The following is a 24,364-nucleotide window of genomic DNA, read 5'->3' on the forward strand; positions in this document are numbered from 1 at the left end:
AGTGTACCTCACATCTGCCATTACAAATGTTCAAAAAATGCACTTAGTATAATTGTGGTCTTCCTCAAAAATAATACAACATTGACATAAGATGTTTGTGGATATTCAATTTGTGTGGCTCACAACTCCAATGTCATATTTAAGTTGGTTGATGACACGATTGCCGTTAGCCAATTGAAAGATGGTGACAAATCAGCATATAGGAGGGAGTTTGAAAATCTGGCTGAGTGGTGCCACAACAACAACCTCTCAGTCAATGTCAGCAGGGCCAAGGTGCTGATTTTTGGTTTCGGGGGAGGAAACCCGAAGTCCATGAGCCAGTCCTCCTTGGGGGATCAGCAACTTTAAATTTCTCAGTGTTATTATTTCAGAGGATCTGTCCTGGGACTGTCATGTAAGTGCGTTAACAAAGCAAGCACGGCAGTACTCCTACTTTCTCAGAATCTTGTGAAGATTCAGCATGACATTTAATATTTAGCAAATTTCTATAAATGTATGGTGCAGATGTCTGGTTGCATCACAGCCTGGTATGGAAACACCACTGCCCTTGAATGGAAAAACCTACAGAAGGTAATGGATTTGGCCCAGTCTGTCAGTAAAGCTCTCCCCTCCATTGAGCACATTTGTATGGACCACTGTTTCAGAAAAGCAGCAAACATCATCAGGGACCTCTACTACCCAAGTCATGCTTGCTTCTTACCTCAGGGCTCACACTACCAGATTCAGGGACGGTTATTACCCATCAACCATCAGGCTCCTGAACCAGAGGGGGCAACTTTATTTAACTTCTCTCATCCTGTCGCTGAACTGTTCCCACAACCTTTGGAGTTACTTTCAAGAACTCTTCTTCTCATGTTCTCAATATTTATTGCTTATTTATTTATTATTGTTATTATTTTTCTCTTTTGTATTTGCACAATTTATTGTCTTTTGCACACTGATTGTTTGTCTGCCCTGTTGAGTGTGGACCCATTGATTCTGTTATGGTTCTTGGATTTACTGAGTGTGCCCACAAGAAAACTAATCTCCGGGTTGTATATGGTGCACATATGTACTTTGATAATAAATTTACTTTGACCTTAGAACCTTGATTTCTCTTCATTCACAGCCCTCTTGTATAATGGTTTTAGCCCACAGCATAAAAAAGTTGGGAACCCCTGAATTAGAGGGTCACTGAGGAAGAATTTTACTTAGAGGATGGGTGCAATCTGGAAGGCACTGCTTGAGAAGCTCATTGAGACAGGTTCTCTCACAACATTTAAAAAGCATCTGGACGAGCCCTTGAATTAATGTGATTAATATAGAAATGTACTTGTTAGTCAGGATAGATATGGTGGACTGAAGGATCCATTTTTCTGACTCTTACTTTATGGGCCACAGTGGTCAGATATGTAAGGATAGAATGGATGCCTCTGTGGCCAAGCTTTATTTATTTAGAAAGACAGCGCGGAGTAGGCCATTCCAGCCCTTCAAGTCATGCCATCCCAGCAACTCCACAACCCCGGTTAACCTTAACCTAATCATGGGACAATTTACAAAGACCAGTTAACCTACCTGGTGCATCTTCCACTATAGAGGAAACCTCAGCATCCAGAAGAAACCCGTGTATCCATGGGGAGGATGTGCCAGAATTGCACTCCAAACTCTGGAATGCCCCAAGCTGTATTAGCATTGCCCTAATTGCTATACCACTGTAGTGCCCATTGGAGATGAGACAAAGATCAGTGGAGGAGCAGGTAGTGTTCGAAAAGCAGGGACTGTGCAGAAGGACGTGGGGAGAATGGGCAAAGATGTGGTATACAGAATGCAGCATAGGGAGCTGTATGGACCTTCACTTTGGTAGAAGAGTAAAGGTGTAGTAGACAATTTTCCAAATGGAGAGAAAATTCAGAAATCGGAGGTGCAAAGAGACTCGGAAGTCCTAGTGCAGGATTTCCTAAGGGTTCATTTGCGGGTTGAGTCAGTAGGAGGGAAGGCAAATGTGATCTTCACATTCATTTCAAGAGGTCTGGAATATAAAAGCAAGAATATAATGCTGAGGCTTTAAAAAGTGATGGTTATTTCACATTTAGATTACAGCTTTCCCCCACTATCCGAAAGTAGAGCTTACCTATGGAACCTTTCGTAAGCCGAAACGGCATAAAGCAAAGAAGTAATTACCATTAATTTATATGGGAAAAATTTTGAGTGTTCCCAGACCCAAAAAATAACCTACCAAATCATACCAAATAGCACATAAAACCTAAACTAACACTAACATATAGTAAAAGCAGGAATGGTATGATAAATACATAGCCTATATAAAGTAGAAATTATGTATGTACAGTGTGGTTTCACTTACCAGAATCAGGAAGATTTAGCCAAAACTGATTTGTAGAAAAAAATCGGCATGTACATGCATGCGCACACTCCTGACTACGCAAGGCTTCACGGTCATGATAGTCTTTCTCAGGGTAAGTACAAGTTTAAAGTGGGCGCCTTTTTTCGTAGAAGTTAAAATCCTCTTCAGATTTCTTTTGGTTAGCTAAAACAGGTACTAATGTAGGTCTTTCATAAAAGCGAAGTGGCGTAAAGCGAATTTTCGTAAAGCAGGGGACACGTGTATTGTATTATTGTAAGCATTTTGGGCCCCATATCTAAGAAAGGATGTGCTGGCAAAGGAAAGGGTCCAGAGAAAGTTTACGAGAATGACTCTGGGGATTAGGGTTGTTATCATATCAGGAGTGTTTAATGACTCTACACCTGTACTTGCTGGAGTTTAAAAGAATTTGGGGAGGGGTATCTCATTCAAACCTACTGGATATTAAAAAGCCTGGATAGAGTAGACATAAGGGGACATTTCCTGTAGCTGGAGAGTCTAAGACCAGAAGGGACATCTCTTTAGAACAAAAATGAGGAAAAATAGTGAATCTATAGAATTTATTGCCACAGATAGCTGTGGAGACCAAGTCATTGGGCATATTTAAAGTGGAGGTTGATTGGTACTTGATTAGTAAGGTTACAGGAAGAAGGCAAGAGAACTGGATTGAAAGGGTTGATCAGCCATGATTGAATGGCCTAAATGGCCTAACTCTGCTCCTAAGTTTTTTGGTCTTATAGACACAACTTGGTTGCCCATACTCTCTTTAGATACACCAGGTTCACTGGAAAATTAATTATTTTAATATATAACACCTAAACCAAAAAGAGAAAAAGTGTTAGTGTTAATTAAAGTATCTCATAGTCTGGTACTGTTAATGTCTCAAGTGAGTTGGACTGACAGAGTTGTACAGTAGCATCAAATTGGATAAGAAGGAAGATTGGATAAGGAAGATCTATCATCTTCAGTTATCTTTGAGCTATTGGTGCCTAATGAGACAGTAGTGGCCACACCAAAAAGACTGAGCTTGTTTATCACCAATTTGTTTCTGCTTGTGCCAATTATGTATCATCAGAGGAGAAGTAAATGTATTGATGAATGCCATGAAACATGTCTGAGCAATATGTCTGGCTGTGCGTGACAGCTATGTGCTTGTGATGCACCAGAGAGGCTACCCGTGATGGAAATCTGGAGCAACATTCGCAAAATGCTGGAAGAACCCAGTAGGTCAGGCAGCATCTATGGAAGGAAATAGTCAAAGTTTTGTGCTGAGACCCTTAACTCAGGATTTGGATGTGCTTGTAATTGTTGGACTATTGGTAACTATGTATCTATATGATAGAACATTAGAATGTGAGAGAGGAGTCCTGATTGATGGAATTTTTTTATTGAATGTGAAGGCTATTGGAGTAACTGTTGTGAGATGGGATCTAATGATCTATTCATTGAGCTTGACCATGTGTGTATAAGATCATCAAATTTCTCACTGAATGGAATTCAGTTTTCTGATTTAGTTCAGTCTTGACTGTATGACCCTAAACTTAAATCCAATGAGTGCAAGGCAATTTTGTATGTTACGTCCGTAGCCCCCTCCTTTGTGAGAATCGCCAGATCATTGTTGGGTTGAGTCAAAAGGGGGCCCAAGACATGAGGGGGAGACGTGCAGGATGTCACGTTTCTCCCCCCCCCCCTCCATAGCGATGTAAAGCTACGGGACATGGCCATTGTCTCTTGGAGACAGATTTGTAGATTGAGTTGCTCTGCTACGTGAATGCCCTCGGGCAAAGTGGGCTGGTTGAGGGAGAGATTGCATCACCCCCAACCTGATTGACATCTACGACCCTGCGAGTCAGAATAAAAGAGGGGCTGTAGGAATAACCCCTCAGACGCACCAGAAGAAACGTTAAGCGACGACGTAACAGCAGACGGTCATCGGAAACCAAGTCACGTGCGTTCAATTCCGTGGCTGGAATTGGTGGCTGAAACCACGGAAAATGGTTTTTTAGCTAACAACGGGGAAACCCGCTCCCCTGACTCAACGGATTGGCATCATAAAAGACTTGGGCAAGTTTAAACGCCTCCCTCTCTTAAACCCAAAACGCTGCAGCCTGAACGAGCTAATGACTTTTAAATTTCCATCGGACAATACATTATCCCCTAGACAACGATAGAGTTACGTTTTATTGGTTATGATCATACCTGCGCTTTAGATTTAGTATTGACGACGTATATTATCTGTATGTTTGCATTAATCTTATTTTTGTGCCCCTTTATCAATAAATACTTTTAAAAATAGTACCATCAGACTTCAACGGACCTCTCTATCTTTGCTGGTAAGTGATCCAGTTACGGGAATTCATAACATGTAGAAAAATATTTGTGGATCCATCCAGATAAGAAGTCATTTCAAATCTGATTATTACTGAATGGCTCTGGGAAATGAAGCAGAGCAAGTAGAATAGGTATTAGGGGTATGGATATTGCAACATCTAGATTAACTCAGGTTAAAATGGTCAACCAATTTCTATGAGATTGGAACAAATCTGGCCAAGGTAAATAGTAACTGAAGATTAGCAATCAAAATCTAATTGAATAATAGATAGCTTTAATGGATAACATAGTTTAAGAGTTCAGATACTTTCCCACGAGGGAGAAAGATAATTAATATCAGAACTTCTTCAAGACTCTTCAAAGGGATAAAAAGAAGAAAATAAAGCAGAAAAAATGGTACGTGCAAAATGTCAGGTTGATAATCCAAGTGGGAATTGAAAGCTGATTTTCCAGACGCAAGCAAATGTATAGTGGTGTTCCCCAATGTCATACTCAGGATTACTGCTATTCTCAACGCACATTAATGACGAGGATGTGGCTTTACATGCAAAATTCCAAATATGGACATGATCAAAATGTGGAAACATTGTTGAACCATGAGGGTAATGATAGACTTAAAGCAAACGTAGATCAGTTGGTGAACTAGTCAGATAACAAGAAAGGTTATATTTTTGGAAGATGAATTAGAGCAGTTAATATAAATTAGGAGAGAGAATTCTAAGAGTTGCCCTACTTACACCATTTCAGAGGTTACATTATTTCTAGGAGGTGGCTTTGTGATGCAGCTAGTATAGTAGGTGCCTCACGTTTCCAGTAAACGGATCCTTAATGGTCGGCATGGATTTGGCAGATTGAAGGGCCTGTTTCCTGTTTCCTCTTTGTGACTGTGTAGGGATAAAGAGATCTGAGGGTAGATATGCAGGATCTCAAGATAGATCGAACAAGAATCGATTAAAACATATAAGATCCTGGACATTGCAAATGAATATAAGTAGAAGTATGCAGTTCAAGTTTTTATAACAAACTATTATAAAGCACCAGTTTGACACAACCGGAGCATTGTGTCCAGTCTAGTGGTCACACTATAGAAAGGATATGAAGGCCTTAGAAAGCATGCAGAAGAAAATTACCAGAATGATTCCAGGAATGAGGACTTTAGATATCCAGACAGGGTGGAGAAGTTGGGACTCTCTGAAACAGAGAAGTTGCAAGAGGTATTTAAAACTATGGTGGATTTTAATGGAGTGGCTAGAAGGAAACTGCTCCCAGTGGTGGAAGAGTCATAGAATGAAGGCGACTGGTCACAGGACCAAAAGGGACATGCAGACAAACTTTTGATGGAGCCAGCATTTAGGATTTAGAATTTAGAATATAGTGCCAGATTCTTACTATTTTGTGGAGAGCAACACAATTATGGGAACTGGATAACTAGATTTAAAGAAAGAAATTGCAGAACAATAGTGAGAAGGTAAGGGAGTGGATCCAGCTAGACTGCTCTTGCATAAAGCTCAATGGCCAAAATGAATTGTAAGCTTTCTGTAATTATGTGATTACTTGATTCTGTTAAGAAGACAGATCACTTTCAGATAATCAGTGGAATAAAATTTGTCATTTAGTTAACAACTCATCTACCTGCGCCCGTCATTCCTTGATTCAGTTCAAGGTATGCACAGGGCGCATATGTCAAAAGATAAACTAGCGCATATTTTTTCTAATATAAATCCCACCTGTGATAGATGCAATACTGAAGTAGCTACCTTAACTCATATGTTTTGGTCCTGCATAAAGTTAAATAATTTTTGGAGAGATGTTTTTAGAACGTTATCAAAAGTCATAGGTTTGGACCTACAACCTAATTCATTTACGGCAATCTTTGGGATTATTCCAATGGAAGCAGGAAATGTTCCTGCTTCTGCTCAACGCATGATAGCTTTCTCAGCTTTATTGGCTAGGAGAGCTATTCTATTGTGCTGGAAGGATCCCAATCCACCTACTGTGTTTTTTTTTTGGCTTTCCTCCATTATGTCATGTTTAAGCTTGGAGAAAATTAGGAGTCGGACATTTGATTCATCTTTTAAATTTGAGCAAACTTGGCGACCTTTTATTCAATATTTTCATATGATCTACTTCTTTTTACTTTTTTAGTTAATTTTTTTTTCTCCGCGAAGTTTTAGATTTGATCAGAAAGATCTTTCTTTTATCCTCAAAATGGACTGCCCAGTCCCCTTTTTTTTGTTTTGGGTTAGTTTAGTGTTTTTTTCCTCAATAAGAGTCTTTTTTTCTATGAATTGTTAAGAGGAGATGAGGTTCTTTTTTTTTTCTTTATAGTAGTTTAATACTATATATGATTTTGACAGTGTATCTTCCTTTCTTTGTATTATTATTGAAGTATGTATTTGAGATCACCTCTCCTATGATTTGTATTTATCCTTTATATTTTAAATCAATAAAAAAATTGAAAAAAAAGATTGATAAAAAAGAAGACAGAATTAATTAGCGATCACATAGCAGAGGGTCCTCTAGGTATCATCAGGCCATAATGTAGAATTCTACATGCAGATTGAGAACGACAAATCTAATTCTGATGCTAGATTTCATATCTTTATTAACTTGCCAAAGCAATTCATAGATTTGATCATTTGTACTTTAAAACTGTTCTGCTTTTAGGAAAGATATACTTATGACACAATGGCAACGATTCTAAAGATTGCTCCTTAGGATGTGTTGTTACTGTATGAGAAAAGGCTGAGCAAACTAGCCTACACTATTAGGATTTTAGGAAAGTGAAAGGTAATCTTATTGGAACTAACAAGAGGTTTGATAAAAATGCTGGGGAATCTAAAACTTAAGAGGCTTAGTCTCAGAATAGGGTGTTGATCTCTTAAGCTGGGTTTGAGGAGTAAATTCTTTTCCTTGCATGATTTAATCATGCTATAAGGTGGCACCAAGGGAAAAGTTCAAACATGGTCAGATTGAATAATGTAGAAGGTATGAGGGATTGAGAGGTCCACTCATATTTCTTATGATTAGTAGCATGGCTTGAAATTCAATGTTCTGTTTACTAGTATGTGTGACCATTAAGTTCCTGAGGAACAATTTTGAAATGAGAAAACTCATTACCATCTATCTGTCTCTGCTATAAATTCCAGGCTTCTGTTTAACCTGCTTCGAATGACTGGCCTCCTATTTGTCTCTTATGGTAATCTACCAAACAAAAACCCTCTCTTTCACCATCAATTTTTTTTTCACATTTGCACAGCCTATTTCAGCCTCTGCTCAGCTCATCCACTAGTAGAGTATACAGTTCATTTATTACTTGAGATATGTTTTGCTAAAAACAACCATGAAGTAGCATTGGTGAGAAAAGACGTTCAGTCCATTGAGACTACACTGCTTCAAAGGAAAAAGAATCCAGGTAATTACACACCCTGTCCTCTCAAAGGTTTGAAAGTTCATTTAATATCAGGGAATGTGTAAAGTATACAACCTGAAATTCGTACTTTTCATAGACATCCAAAAAACAAGAAACCCCATATATTGAATTATAGAAACACTGAAAGCCCGAAGCCCCTTCCCCATGTCTCTGTAAGTAACTTCATTTTATTTCATTATCAAGCACTGTTCTGAATGCTATAATTGAAGCTGCCTCCATTGGTAGAACGTTCCAGTCTCAAACCACTGGCTGTGAAAAAATGTATTTTTTCTCAACTTTGTTTCAATTGTCAATCAAGTTCAGTCTTACTTCCCCCAGTTTTTGGCCACCCCATCAAAGGGAACAGTTTCCCTCTGTGTACTCTGCCTATACCCTTCCTGATTTTAAATGCTCCTTTGCCACCTCATCTTCTCCTAAGAGAACAACCAATTCTCCCCTGTCAATCCAGATAACTAAAGTCCCCCATTTCTGTACCTTCACAAAATAGACAGCATACATCTGTCGTGACTAAAGGAATGGTTTTTATCATTAATCCTGACTTCCTTGCTTTTGTCTTTTGTGCCTCTATATATAATATCTAGGATCCCATATGTTTTAACCACTTTCTCAAGCTGCCTTAACACCTTCAATGAACTACAGTATGCAAATACAACACCAGATCTTGTACGCCTTTTAGAATTATGTTCTGTAGTTTATATTACTGCTTCTGCTTCTTTTTGTTAAAATATAAAACTATACTTACTTGCAACCATTTTGACACCATGCGAGGAGACGTCGTCAATGTGCTGCTGAATCAACAGCGCACTGATGATGTTTCCCCATGTGATGATAAAACATTTGCAAATAAATTGCCGAGATCGGAGAGAACGGAACCCAACCATCAAGTACCCGAGCTACACACCTTTCAAACTATTTCCAATACTATACCTTTCTCATCATTAAGTTTCATCTGCCATCTATCCTTCTAATCCCGTAGCTTGTCAACATTTTCATCTCTGTTGTTGTTCTCCTTACTGCCCTCTATGTCTTCAAGTTTGTGTTGTTTGCAAAGTCAAAAATTATGCCCTGTACACCCCAATTTGGTTAATGTATTTTAAGAAAAGTGGCCTTAGTCTGAAGACTCCAGGACTCCACAGTAAAGTTTTCTTAAGTCTGAGAAAGAACCTCCCACCACTGACAAGCCAGTTATGTGGCATCTTATAAAATGTCATTTGGATGTCTAAGTATTCTATTTATCAGCTGCATTTCTTTCATCAACCAAGGTAATTTTAAAAGAAACCTCTTAAATTAGCTTGACAGAATTTCTCTGTAATTATTTTCACATCTGTCAAAGTAGCTCTTAATTCTTCACCTAATTATTGTTTCCTCACCACTGAAATTAAACCAATTGGCCTAAGTTCAGTAAGTTTGTAGGTATACTCTTTTTTTGAACTAGAACGTAACATTTGCAATTTTTCCATTCCTCGGGTGCTGCTCCTGAATCTTTTGATACCAATAACCAGGCTGTCTCAGACAGGTGAAGCAGGAGATACAAAAAGTGGACAGGATCAGACAAGTGAAGAAAGAAGGAATTAGTATTGGAAAAATAAAAAGAGGAAATGACAGGCGGAGACAGGAGCGCATGATTATAGCAGACACAGACTAGAGCAGGCCCTTGTGCAGACAGACACAGTAATTTTCCCATAGTCAACTTGTATCCTTTGATTTCCTAAATATCCAAAAATATCTCTGTCTCTGTAGCCCTAGCTAGAAAATTCCTAAGGTTCATTACCCTCCTGTTGAAATAATTTATCATCTGAGCCTCAATTGGATGCCTCTTATTTTGAGACAGTGGTCCTTGTTCAAGATACCAGAGCCCACAGCTAGTGAAACAACGTCCCTGCATCTTCTACGTGAAGAGCGATAAGAACAACATCACAATCAGGTTTAATATCACTAACATACGTCGTGAAATTTGTTGACTTTGTGGTAGTAGTACAATACAATACAGGATAACGGGAAAAAAACATGGATCACAGTAATATATATAAAACAGTTAAATTAAATAAAGTAGTGAGGTCCTGTTCATGGGTTCACTGTTCAATCAGAAAACGGATGACGGGGAGGAAGGAGCTGTTCCTGAATCGTTGAGTGTGTGCCTTGAGATGTCTCTATTCTTGTCCTCAACTTCTCTTGTAATAAAGTCCAACATAGAGTTAGCCTTCCTAATTGTTTGCTGTACCTGTTCAAGATTCATGTATGGTTTCACCCAGATTCCTCTCAAATCATACACTTTTCAATCTCTTTGAAAATTAGCCTATTTTAATTTTTTTCTACCAAATGAATGAATTCATACTTTGTTCCATATTTGGCTGAATGTGTCATGTTTTCACCCATACACCAATATGTCTACATCTCTTGAAGTCTGTTTACATCCTTCATACTTCTTTTCCTCATAAACAAACTCAGATATATTGTACAATGTCCCTTTATCCAAATCACGGTTTAGTTTATGAACAGTTGGGGTCCCTGTAGTAATTCCTGCACACCATAACTGGGCACAGTCAATCTTCTTCTTCTTTCTGTGTTTTATCTGCACCTGAATGCATATTAGCATTGAACATAATAACATGAGAAATAGGAGCAGGAGTCGGCCATCTGGCCCGTCGAGCCTGCTCCGCCATTCAAAAAGATCATGGCTGATCTGGCCATGGACTCATCTCTGCCGACCTGCTTTCCCCCATAACCCCTAATTCCCTTACAATGCAAAAATCTATCCATCCTTGTCTTAAATATATTTACTGAGGTAGCCTCCACTGCTTCATTGGGCAGAGAATCCCACAGATTCACCACTCGCAGTTCCTCCTCATCTCCGCTCCAAATCTACTCCCCTCTTACCTATTTAATTACTAAATGAGATACCAGCGCGGAATAGGACCCCCAGACCTTGGAACCCATCACCCAACAACCCCCGATTAACCCTATTGTACTCACAGGACAACTGACAATAACTTATTAAGCTACTAGCTGGTATGCCTTTGGCCTGTGGGAGGAAACTGGTGCACCCAGAGAAAACCACCACATTTTATAGCAAGCACATGCAGACACCTAACAGATGATAGCAGAATTGAACTCTGTACTCTGACACCTGGAGCTGTAATAGCATCATGCTAACCACTACACTACCCCGGTGTTTAGTTACATGTGCTCTAAGTGATCCCAACCTCATGTGCTCTAACTTTATTTCATCATTTTCTCAGTGGTAACTTACTGAGACCCTCCTTCACATCCAAATGTATGACATCGACAGGCTCACCTCATCTGTGTCGTTAGTTACAATCTCAAAATCAGTTTCAGGATCATCAAGCATGATTTCTATTTCATTAATCTATGATACTTTGCCTAATTTAATTTTTATTTTCCAAATAACCTGTTACTATTTTCTTGCAATCCATGTTAATATTTTCCCATATTACTGCTATCCACTTCCCTGGCATAGATTGCCCTCCATTCTCATATAGTGGGGTTGAGTTTGCTACCTTCCAATCAGTGGAAACTATTTTAGAATGTACAGAATTCTGGAAGGTGACAACCATATTCTCCATAATCAACTATTTCAATACCGTGGATACAGCTTATTTGATGAACAATATGTGTGTGGCTGAAGCGCCTATTTTTGATCTGTATAATGCTCTAGCATTTTTTTTTAACTAGCATTAATGCCTTTCACTTTCTCACTTGTTAGGTGTGTTATAAAACTAGGCATGGAGTGTTTGTTTAATTTCCAAACAAATTCCATTCTATCCAATCCCCATGTCCTATCCTTTATAATCAGGACCCGTGGGTTTAACAGAAAACTCATCAGTCAGATGCAAATATGGATGTTGGCACACTGATATTGAAGACATAACTAATTGATGATTAGGTTGGACACTGGAACTAAACATGATAAATGTATTTATTTCTATTGCAGAGAACAATCAGCTGAAGATCTTGCACGGACTCCTGCAAATTCCACTAGTAACATCCTCAGCAGATTACTTGTCTCATATGACCCAAGAATACGGCCAAATTTTAAAGGTTTGTACAATCCATTGACAATACAAGGAAACTTAGTCTGTAAATTAATTTCAATGATTTTGTAAAAGATTCCTGTAGTTTTGATAACGGAAAGTAGATTTACAACTGGTGTATCTAATAATCATTCTACCAGCGTATGCTCCCTATGGGAGTGCATTTTTAGAATGTTCATTCCCCTACTTTGTTCAATTAAATTAATGGACTGAAAATTATTGACTATCTCTGAATGTTGCTTCATTCAGGAAGCAATGCATGTTGGGATTTCAGTTCTATTTTATTACCTTTACAGCAAGGAAAATTATTGACTTGGAAACAATTATATGTTGTTATCATAAGGATCTTTATAATTACTGAAATGAACAGCAGGAGCATAGTTTAATTCTATGTTTGGTAGTGAATAATCTGAGAAGTTGGCATTTGAGTGAAATGAAAGAAAGATTTTCAAATGTTGCCTGAAGATATTCAAGATTTTTGAATAGAAATCAATCAAATAATCTGATAATTACAAAATAACCCTGGTTAAGATTAAATGCACACATTGATGCTCTGCCTAAGCAGTTCTTTGGGATTGAGGGTGTGCTGCTTCCATTGCAGTTCTGTGAGTTCTGAGAAGGCATTCCCCATATTCCGTGATTCCTGTAGAGTATATCTAAAAAAGTATTGATGTCCATCTTACATATAATCTTGAACTGAGCCACTTGGATGGAGAATACCAAAGATGCACCACATCTGAGTGAAGAAAACTCCTACGCTCGATCTGCCAGAAAAAGCAGGATCTCCCAGTGGCCACACATTTTAATTCCACGTCCCATTCTGATATGTCTATCCATGGCCTGCTCTATTGTCAAAATGAATCCAAACTCAGGTTGGAGGAACAACACCTTATATACCTCCAACCTGATGGCATGAACATTGACTTCTCTAACTTCTGTTAATGCCCCTCCTCCCCTTCTTACCCCATCCCTGAGATATTTAGTTGTTTGCCTGTTCTCCATCTCCCTCTGGTGCTTCCCCCCCCTCCTTTCTTTCTCCTGAGACCTCCCGTCCCATGATCCTTTCCCTTCTCCAGCTCGGTATCACTTTCGCCAATCACCTTTCCAGCTCTTGGCTTCATCTCACCCCCTCTGGTCTTCTATCATTTCACATTTCCCCCTTCCCCCACTACTTTCAAATCTCTTACTATCTTTCCTTTCGGTTAGTCCTGATGAAGGGTCTCGGCCCGAAACGTGGACAGTACTTCTTCCTATAGATGCTGCCTGGCCTGCTGTGTTCCACCAGCATTTTGTGTGTGTTGTTGAAGAAAACTCCTCTTCTCTGCTCTGAGTGAAGAACCCTTTATTTTGAATCTTTCATTATGGGTTTGTATTACCCCAGCCATGGGAAACCTTAGCTTTCTATGTAACCTGTCAAGCCCTCAAAAAAGCTTTTTACATTTGAATGGGATTACCTCTCATTCTTCTAAACTCTAGAGAATATAGATCCAGTTACTTGCCAACATCTTTTATAAATGGTTATCTTCACTACACCTCTTCCCACCCTGTCTCCTGTAAAAATGCTATTCCATTTTCTCAGTTCCTTCACCCCTGCCAGATCTGTTCCCAGGATAAGGCTTTCCTTTCCAGGATATCAAAGATGTTCCCAGGACACTCAAAGATGTCTTCCTTCTTCAAAGAATGGGGTTTCCCTTCCTCCACCATTGACGCTGCCCTCACCTGCATCTGCATTTCCTGTATGTCCACACTCACCCTATCTTCCTGCTGCCTTAGCAGGGATTCAGTTCCTCTTGTCTTCTCCTACCACCCATGAGCGTCTGCATCCAACACATCATTCCCCACAACTACCTCCATCTTCAACAGAATCCTACCATCGAACACATCTTTACCTCCTCCCCACATGCCACTTTCCATGGGGATAACTTCCTCTGTGATACCCTTGTCCATTCATCCCTTCCCACTAATCTTTTTCCTGGCACATATGTGTGCAAAAGCGACAGAAATGCTACACCTGCCCATTCACCTCCTTTGCCTCCATTCACAGTCCTTCCTGGTGAGCAACACTTCACCTGTGAATCTGCTGGGGTCGTCATTGTATCTGGTGCTCCCGATGCAGCGTCCTCTACATTGGTGAGACATGATGCAAACTGGGGGACTGCATTGTTGAGCACCTCTGCTCCATCTGCCAAAAGCGGAATTTCCCAGTGGCCAAACATTTTAATTCCTATCCCCAGTCTTGTTCTGACATATCAGTCCATGGCCTTCTCTTTTGCCATGATGAGGACATTCTCAGGGTGGAGGAGCAACACCTCATATTCCATCCAGATAGCTTCCAACATCAACTGCCTCTTCTAGCAATCTTTCCATTTCCCCTCTCTTCTATTACCCACTCTGGCCTCTTACTTCTTCTCCTCACCTGCAATCACTTCCCCCTGGTGCCCCTCATTCTTTCGTGTTTCCCATTGTCCACGCTCTTCTCCATTCAGATTCCTTCTTCTCCAGCCGTTTACCTTTCCCACCCACCTGGCTTCACCTATCACCTTCTAGCTAGTCCTCCTTCCCTGCTCCCCACCTTTTTATTCAGGCATCTTCCCCCTTCCTTTCCAGTCCTGAAGAAGGGTCTCAGCCCAAAATGTTGATTCATTTCCATAGGTACTGCCTAACTTGCTGATTTTTGCTAACATTTTGTGTGTGTTGCTGGTTAATCTGCATTGTTTCTATCAGACAGACACTGTTTACCTATTCTGCTACCCTGCACTATTGCTTGATCCTTCGTCGTATACTCTCGATATTTTCTTTCACCCAAATTCACTTGCCCGCTTTTTGTTTTAATAGAGTTCACTCAACCACCACTAAACTTGCTGTGGAGTGGAGCTTATCTAAAGGTCAAATGGTCAACCATTCATCCGTTTTCACCTCCACGCTAGAACCAAGGACACTCCAGACTCAGTTACTGAGCTGCAGTATACAAACTTCACTCACGTAAACACATGGGTGGACAATAAGCTCAAACTCTTAAATCAACATAGACTTGTTCACTGCAGCATGCAAGAGAAATGGCCTTGCGCTGAATACCTGCTGTCAAAAAGTCATTACTGCCTTTCCTCCGGAGCACTGCAATCAACAGCCTATAACTTACCTTTTGGAGTTGAGCTTTTGAACCACCTGTACAATCTGGCATTTTTGCGAAGTGAACAGAAGTCTTGAAGGTGCAGGACATCTCTGGTGTGGTGTTTATGGGCCGAATTGAGGTGCTGCAGCCCGGGCCCAAGCGCAAGGAATGAGCCAGAGTTTGGTCATTGCTGAAGCCATCATTCGATGTGGCAGAACCAAGGCAGAGTTGAGGCCTGGGATCGAGAATGAGAAAAGCCCTGAGGTTTGATTGATTTAAGCGGTGGGCCAAATTGGAAAGGTTCGATACGGGCCGAATCAAGCCGGCTGACCCCAGGCCCGAGAAATAGCAAAATAGCAGTGTGCGGGTCCAAGAGTGAGGCTTATACAACTTATGTGCCGAGCCATGTTGAAATGGTCAGGGTGTCAGGACTGGAGTTGAGTGTTGGGCTGGTTTAGCTCGCTGCTCTGCATGGTTTACTTGTCTCTTTGCTGAACTGAGGCTGTTACCTTCAACTAGCAGGCTACTGGATCCGCTACAGTGACGAATGGCATTACTTTCATGAATTTCACTTATTTGCTTGCTTTTGATATTTCTGTGATTTGTCTTTTTTTTCCTGTACATTGGGAGTTTGATGATCTTTTTTTAAATGGGTTTTAAGGGTTTCCTTGTTTAATGGCTGCCTGTAAGGGGACAAATCTTAAGGTATACTTTGATAATAAATGTACTTGGAAATTTGAACTTTGAAGGTTGGAGGAGGAACTCCTCATATTTTGTCTGGTAGCCTCCGGCCTGATGGCATAAATATCAATATTTCTAACTTTTGGCAAAGCTCCCCCGCCTTCCTTCCTACTCCATGGTAAGTTCCACAGTGTCACCCTTGAACGCATTAATCACTTTTCACATGCTGAGAGCCAGATCTCAGCAGAGGCAGACATTGACGACAAAGTTTACTTTCACCTCCAGTGGACCATTGCAGCCACGGGCAATCTGAAGGAGGAATATTTGAAGATCATGGCTTCAAGTTGAATGTGAAGCTTGAGTTTACAGTGCAGCAGAGACTCCTGCCTGCGCATTCTGTGAGAGGCAGGAACTATGCTACAGCAGTCATCTCAATGAATGTCTCTTCAAAGTGGCTGAAATCCACCAACAGGATGAGTGAATCAGCATGAGTTTTCCCTCCCAGGATAATATATTGATCTCATCACTGCCTTTGACAGGCCTGAACGTGCTGAAAAAGACATTCTGCTCTGAGTACCATCACAGGTATCAGATTACTAAGTCAACAGAAACATTCCCACGTGTTCTCAAAGCCTCTTTGGATATGTATAGTGTCCTCATCAGTTCATGGAAATTCTTGACTCAGGACAAATGTCAGGATCGGGGGCCGGACGGACCCAAACGCAGGACAGAGACATTGAAGTACTAGGGGGAGGACAGGGTGGGGATGCCATGGCATTTAAGGGTTAATGCAGGTGGGGCTGGATCCTAGAGTTCAGACGAGGCAGGCGGGCAGGCAGGAGGATCCCACAGTTCGGGGCAGGCAGGCAGACAGATTCCACATGGCAGGCCACCTCCCAGGTGGGAACACAGAGGCCTGGGCCAGTCGCAGACACCTGGGCAGGTGCAGGTCACAACCCTTAGGGAGCAATAGGTGGAAGAGGTAGAAACCCCCGTCAGCCAGCAGCAGTCCGGCCGGATCCACCCGACGGAAGCAACAGGTAAGAGGGGGCAGAACCCCCGCCAGGCAGCAGCAGTCCAGCCAGACCCACCCGACGGAGGCAACGAGTAGGAAGCTGGGTCCAGGGTGAGCAGCAGAACTACAGTACGTTGGTAAAGGCAACCAAAAGCGCGAGCAAGCCAAATCAGACTGAACGGCAGGGCCAGCGCACCCGAGAGGAGCAGGAAAAGCATGACGAACCGGGTAAAACAGGTACAGAGTGGGTTGCAGAGCAGAATAGAGGGCCGGTTACAGAACAGGAAAAAGGCAGGATACGGAGCAGGATTCAGAGCAAACAAACCAAGTGTAGAGTAGGTTGAACAGACTTTGGAGCAGACCAGGAGTAGAAGAACCAGGTATAGAGCTGGTTAAACCAGCTTTGGAGCTAACCGGATGCAGAACAAAACAATCACCCGCCCCTTATAAACACCTGCAGCCGAATTGGCCACAGGTGTGCCTCCTTGATGCAGGATGATCTTAACAGGCTCAAAGGGGCTGGGAGGGACAGCTGCAAGACCCGGAGTCTGGAGCACTCGGACCGGATCGAGACCCAGAACTCAGATTCCGGACCGGACCGGACTCTGACAACTAATCAGACTATCTGAGTATCTGACTTGCCACTGAGCCTTGCGTCTCTTCATTGGAAGCACATGGAAGCCCAGTGAAGCTAGCAGAAGGAATGCATCACCTTCCAAATTATCCACTAAGCCACAGTTAAAGTATCTCAGTCCTTTCTGTGCAGACAGCACATTGGTGTGGCCAGTCACCTCAGAATCCATAGAGTCAGAGTGGAAGCTCATTGTCCTTGCCCTTAAGGTTCTGTTGAAGAAAAGGGGTGCCAAAATCTGAGATTTTAAAAAAAGTAGTGAACTTCAAGAACAAACCATCTGTACCTCGGGCATGTCTAGTCCAGTGGTATTTATACCCCCCGTAGTCTGTCCTTCCTGATTAGTTAGTCCTCCTCCAATCAGGTTTCCGCTCTCCCACCTTGTTTGCAATTGAATTCCAGTTCTTACGTAGAGCAAGACCTTTGTCATTGTCAGGATTCTTTTCTTATAGTTTTATTTCAATGGTTTCCTTTACCAGGTGGTCCCAAAATCCATTGGTATGACACAGTCAATCTTATGGCCATTGCGAATGCAGTGTTCTGCCACTGCTGATTTCTCCAGGTAATCCAAATGGATACACCTCCTGTGCTCCTTCATGCAGGTTTCCACCGTGTGTCCCGTCCTGTCAGGCTGCTATACGTCGCTCTGCATTCACAGGGAATCCTGTAAATCTCAGCTGACCTGAGTCCCAGGTCACTTTTGACCCGCATAAGCTGTGATTTGAGAAGCAGTCTTTTCAAACTACTCCTCAATCAGTCTAACCCTTCCCTCCTTTATAGCCTATATTCCTCATTTCCTTTCATCCGTGTGCCTATCTAACAGTCTTTTAAATTAGCCTCTACCACCACTTTTAGGAGTGCATTCTAGGCACTTATCACTCTCCATGTAAAATACCTACTTCTGACATCCCTAAATTATTCTCCACGCACTTTAAAAGTATGTCCTCTGGTGTTAGCCATTATCAGCTGGGGCATCTTTCGGGGTGCCTAGGTGTGGCTCGAGTAGCAGCAGTACTCTCAATGGATACGAATAAATATTCCCGTTTTCAGCCTGATACAGCTCAAAAGCACAACTGCTTCCAAAGTCAGTGGAGTCAACAAAGATGTCTTAATGTGTTTAAACGAACTATCGCTGCTTAAAACCGTTGGAAACAATACAGTCTGTGGTCGGAAGGGGCCTCAGAGAAAACCTCGGAGAAAGCATGGGCGAAGATCAGGATTACAAGTGCTTTTAAGGAAATGCCGACACCGGCCCCCTAGGCCTTAGTCAACGTAGTAGTGGTAAGGAAATGGGGTTTTAAACTCCCTATACCGATGATCTTGCTAACGAATGTGCAGTCTCTGGTGAATAAATTGGATGATCTCAGAGCCAGGGTGCTGAATCAGAGGGACATTAGGACCGTGTGTGTCCTTTGTTCCTCGGAATCCTGGTTAACCCCTTCCGTAGCGGAAGCAGCGATTCAGATCAACAGGCTTACTATACAACGTCAGGATAGATCTATGGCGTCTGTCAAAAGCAGAGGTGGAGCAGTATGCCTCATGATCAACTCTTGTTGGTGCATGAATATGTCAGTGCTGTCCCCATTCTGCTCATCAGACCTGGAATATCTAGCAGTAAAGTGTTGTCCTTTTCGGGAGTTCTCTGGGGTCATACTGGTAGCAGTTTACATTCCACCTCAGGCCAATGTCAAGCAGGCTTTAGATGATCTGAGCAATGGGATCAACATGCACGAAACAGTGCACCCTAATGCCTTCACCATCGTTTTGGGAGATTTTAACAAGGCCAGTCTGAAAAAAATCACTAAGCAATTACTATCAACAGATCACTTGCAATACCAGAGGAAACAACACACTGGACCATTGTTACAACACCATCAAGAATGCCTACTATGCTATTCCACACCCTCACTTCAGGAAGTCTGATCACCTGGTTGTACTTCTACTCCCTGAGTATAGGCAGAGACTGAAGACTGCAGCACCAGCAGTGAGGACCAAGAGGTATGGACAAGGGAAGCACAGGAGCGCCTACAGAACTGCTTTGAATCAGTGGAATGGACTGTATTCAGGGATTCATCTTTGAATCTGGATGAGTACGCTACAGTTGTTACCGACTTCATTAAAACCTATGTTGATGAGTGTGTGCTTACAAAGGCTTACTGTACATTCCCAAACCAAAAGCTGTGGATGAACCAAGAGGTACATCGTCTGCTGAAGTCTAGATCTGTGGCTTTCAAGTCTGGCAACCCAGGCCTGTACCAGAAAACCAGGTATGATTTGCAGAGCACTATTTCAAGGGCGAAGGAACAATTTCAAACAAGGTTGGAAGTGATATCAGATGCATGGCAACTCTGGCAGGGACTGTAAGACATTACTTCCTACAAAGCGAAACCCAATACTATGAATGGCAGTGATGCTTCACCACCAGATGAACTCAACACCTTCTATGCATGCATTGAAAGAGAGAACACAACTGCAGCTGTGACGATCCCTGCTGCATCTGATGACCCTGTGATCTCCGTCTCGGATTTGGACACCAACTCACTTTTTTTAATATACAATATTTCTGTTTTTGCACATTTTTAATAATCTATTCAATATACGTAATTGATTTACTTGTTTATTTATTATTATGTTTTATTTTTCTTATTTTTTTCTCTTCTGCAAGATTATGTATTGCATTGAACTGCTGTTGCTAAGTTAACAAATTTCATGTCACGTGCCGGTGATAATAAACCTGATTCTGATTCTGAAAGGAAACATCTCCGTCAAGTTGCCCCATATCCCCTTTCAATTCAAAGAGAGAAACCTAACTTGTTGTAACATGCATTAAGGTGGATAAATCCCTGGGGCCTGATCAGGTGTGTCCAAAACCACTATGGGAGACCAGAGCTAAAAATAGTGGGAACTCTTGATGAGATATATGAATCAATTTTAACTATGGGTGAAATGCCAGAAGACTGAATGGTAATTAATGTTGTGCCTTTACTTCAGAAGAGGTGAAAAGAAAACCCTGGAAAGTATAGACCAGTAAATCCAAAAATCTACAGTAGGTAAGTTACTAACAGGGATTCTGAGGAACAAGATACATGTGCTTTAGAAAGTGGGGTTGATTAGGAATATTCAGCATATCTTTCTGCATGGGAGATCATAATACACACATTTTATTTTGCTTTTGAAGACATGTCAAGAAAGCCAACCAGAGTAGAATGGTAGACATTGTTTATATGGACTTAAGTAAAGCCTTTGATTCAGTAAGGCCTTTAGAAGGAAAATGTAGGGTGACCTTATGGAGGTGAATAAAGTCATGAAGGACATAGATAGGGTGCATACATACAGTACTTTTCCCAGGATTGAGGAATCAAAAACTAGAGGGTATAGGATTAAGGTGAGAAGGGAGAGATTTAATAAGAACCTGAAGTGTAAATCTTCACCCCGAGGGCGGTTCATTATGGAATGAGCTGTTAGAGGAAGTGGCTGAGGCAAGTACGTTAACAACACTTGAAATACATTTGGACTGTTACATTGATCGGGAAAAAAATAGTGGAATAAAGGTCAACTGCAGCCAAATGAGATTTGCTTAGATGGTAAAACACACAGAAAATGTTGGAGGAACTCAACAAGTCAATCAGCAACCTTGAAGACCATAAGACATAGGAGCAAAATTAAGTCATTCTACATGTATAGTATGCTTCTGCATTTATTATGGCTGATACATTTCCAATTTCAGCCAAGAGGGGAATAAGCAACTGATGTTTCAGACCAAGATCCTTCATCTGGACTGTCCTGATTATGGACGTCAGCCCAAAATGTCAACTGTTTATTCCTCTCCATAGATGCTGCCTGAATTGTTTAATTCTTCCAACATTTTGTATGTGTTGCTCATGATTTTCAGCATCTGCAGAATCCCTTGTATTTATGTTTAGCTTATAAGGCCAGTTGAGGCTGATTATGGTTCTTACAGAGGCATGGCTAAGATATTATGAAGTTAGCTCCCTACTCTGTAATTAATGTCCTGATTAATGAATACCAATATTCCCTGTGCCTTTCTAACCTAATCATCCAACTGCATTGTCATCTTCATGAGTCAATGGACTGATGCTACCAGTTCCTTGCATTCCTCAATATTTCCTAACACTCTACTAGTCATGCTGTTTATCAAACCTCATTAGATCTGACAAAATGCATCACCTCACTTGAATGGATTAAATTCCATCTGTTATGTCACCAAAACACCGATATCTCCCTGCAGTCTAAGACTGCCTTCTGCCATATCAACTACAGAATTATTTTCCTGTATATTCTTTCCTACTGATAACTAGGCTCACAAGTCCATAATTTCCTAACTTTTCCCTGCTTCCTTTCTGAAAAAAAGGCAAACTATGTTTGCTAACCTTCGGTTTCCAGTACGACTTAGCTGGAGCCCCAGCAATCTGTTTCCTTGTCTCCCCCATCAGCCTGGGATAAATTCCATTCAATCTTGGGGATTTCTATTTAATTATGTAGACCTACACCAAACTTTCAGCTTCTCTTTCACTGAATTCAGCAGCTACAAAGTCTGTTTCCTTTGTGAATATTGATGAAAGGTATTGATTTAGAACCTTACCTAAGCCTCTGCTGTACAAAGATGGCTCTACTTTTTCCCCTGAGTTATTTTTTATCCCAGGATTGATGCAGTATTTCAGCCTGAAACACTGACAATTAATTTTGCCCCACAGGTACTGCTTGACCCGCTAAGTTCTTCCAGTAGATTGAGTGTTTTTCATTAGAACAGGTTTCTACTGTGTAAATAAGTTACTTACCTACAGAGATTTCTCCCTCAGATCTCCAGACTGCTGTGGTCATACCATGCACCACGTCAACTATTTCTACAAAGCTTTATGACCATGTTAACCAGACTGGAGCCTTGTACGTATGTACAAGAAACACTAGACTAATGCTTGTGCCTTAATTTGTACGTTTCAGTAGTCCCATTCATAAGTTGAGTGTCATTGTAGACAACTTAACATTGTGCAGGTCATAAAAATATCATCAGTCAGATGTATACAGTAGATGGAAACGTTAGCACATGGACATGAGGAAGCATGAGTTCAAGGAACAAATATAATTAGATACTTTATTGATCCCAAAGGAAATCACCCTGTCACAGTAGCATTACAAGTGCACAGATACACAAATATTAAAAGAGAAGTAAGAAAGAATAAAAAATAAGTTACCTCAAACAGTCTGACAGGAGGGGTCGTCACTTCCCCAGCTATAGGTTGACTCATTATAGAGCCTAATGGCCAAGGGTAAGAATGACCTCATAGCAGTCTTTGGAGCAGTTCAATTGTCTTAGTCCATTACTAAAAGTGCTCCTCTGTTCAGTCAAGGTGGCATGCAGAGGGTGAGAAACATTGTCCAGAATTGCCAGGATTTCCCATAGGGTCCTTTGTTCTACCACAGCCTCCAGTGTGTCCAGTTTGACTCCTAAAACAGTACCAGCCTTTCTGATCAGTTTATTGAGTCTGTCAGCATCACCCGTGTTGATGCCATTGTCCCAGCACATCACTGCACAGAAGATTGTGCTGGCAACAACAGACTAATAGAACATGTGAAGGAGAGGCCTGCGTACTCTAAAGGACCTCAGTCTCCCCTGGAAGTAGGAGTGACTCTGGCCCTTCTTGTACACCGTCTCTGTGTTGGTGCTGTACTCAAGTCTGTCATCCAGGTGCACCCCATCCACATCCTCACCATCAATAGTAACAGGGAGCAGTGCAGGATTAGTCTTCCTAAATTCTATTATCATCTTCCTTGTCTTACTGATGTTGAGCTGCAAATGATTCAGCTTGCACCATATGGCAAAGTCCTCCATCATGGCTCTGTATTTATCTTCCTATCCTCACTTCATACACTCAAATATTGCAGAGTCATCAGAGAATTTCTGCAGATGACATGACTCAGTGTTGTATTTAAAGCTTGAGGTATACAGGCTAAAAAGGAAGGAAGCCAATACTGTCCCCTCTGGGGCCCCAGTGCTGCTTATAGCCATGTCTGGCACACAGCTCTGAAGCTGCACAAACTGTGGTCTACTAGGCAGTTAATCCATTATCCAAGATACAATGGAAATGCCAACCTGTATTGAATAGAACTTTTCCCCCCAGCAATATGGGCTGTATGGCATGTGAAAAATCAAAAACCGTGATCCTCACAGTGCTGTCCTGCTTATTCAAATGGAAGAAGACTCTGTTCAGTAGGTAGATGACAGCATCATTGACTCCATTGTGCTTCTGGTAGACAAACTGCAGTGGATCAAGGTTACATAAGGTTGCTGCAAAAATATTTTGTCTGAATTTAAAGCTTAGATTGAAGCAGTGATTTAGCTTTTTTTGGGATGCTTTAAAATGACGAACACAGAGTTGAAGCTTATTTATTAATTTATTGAGTTACAGCACAAAATAGGCCCTTTTGGCCTTTCGAGCCACGCTGCACAGCAATCCCCCCTGATTAAATTCCATCTTAATCACGGGACAACCTACAAAGACCAAGTAACCTACCAACCGGTATATCTTTGGACTGTAGGAACATCCAGTCATGGGAAGAACATACAAACTCCTGATAGGCAGCAGCAGGAATTGAACCTGGGTTGTCTGTGCTGTAAAGCATTGTGCTAACCACGATGCTACCTTACCACCCTTTTCTTACCTCTTCTGAATTTTACTTCCACTGACTTCCTTCCAATAGCTGTAAAATTGACAGCTACTCTTTAAGTGT

General features: G+C 41.3%; 1 protein-coding gene across 1 annotated transcript in view; it reads left to right on the plus strand.

Moving 5' to 3' along the window:
- The window catches only part of glrbb (glycine receptor, beta b), a 132,408-nt gene that overhangs the window by 36,310 nt on the left and 71,734 nt on the right, over positions 1-24,364 (plus strand). The window contains exon 3 of the mRNA XM_059964931.1: positions 12,076-12,182. Within this exon, the coding sequence (XP_059820914.1) occupies positions 12,076-12,182 (107 nt within the window). The remainder of the gene's footprint in view (positions 1-12,075; positions 12,183-24,364) is intronic.

Source organism: Hypanus sabinus, chromosome 3 (assembly GCF_030144855.1).
Source record: "Hypanus sabinus isolate sHypSab1 chromosome 3, sHypSab1.hap1, whole genome shotgun sequence".
In the NCBI taxonomy this organism is placed as follows: Eukaryota; Metazoa; Chordata; class Chondrichthyes; order Myliobatiformes; family Dasyatidae; genus Hypanus; species Hypanus sabinus.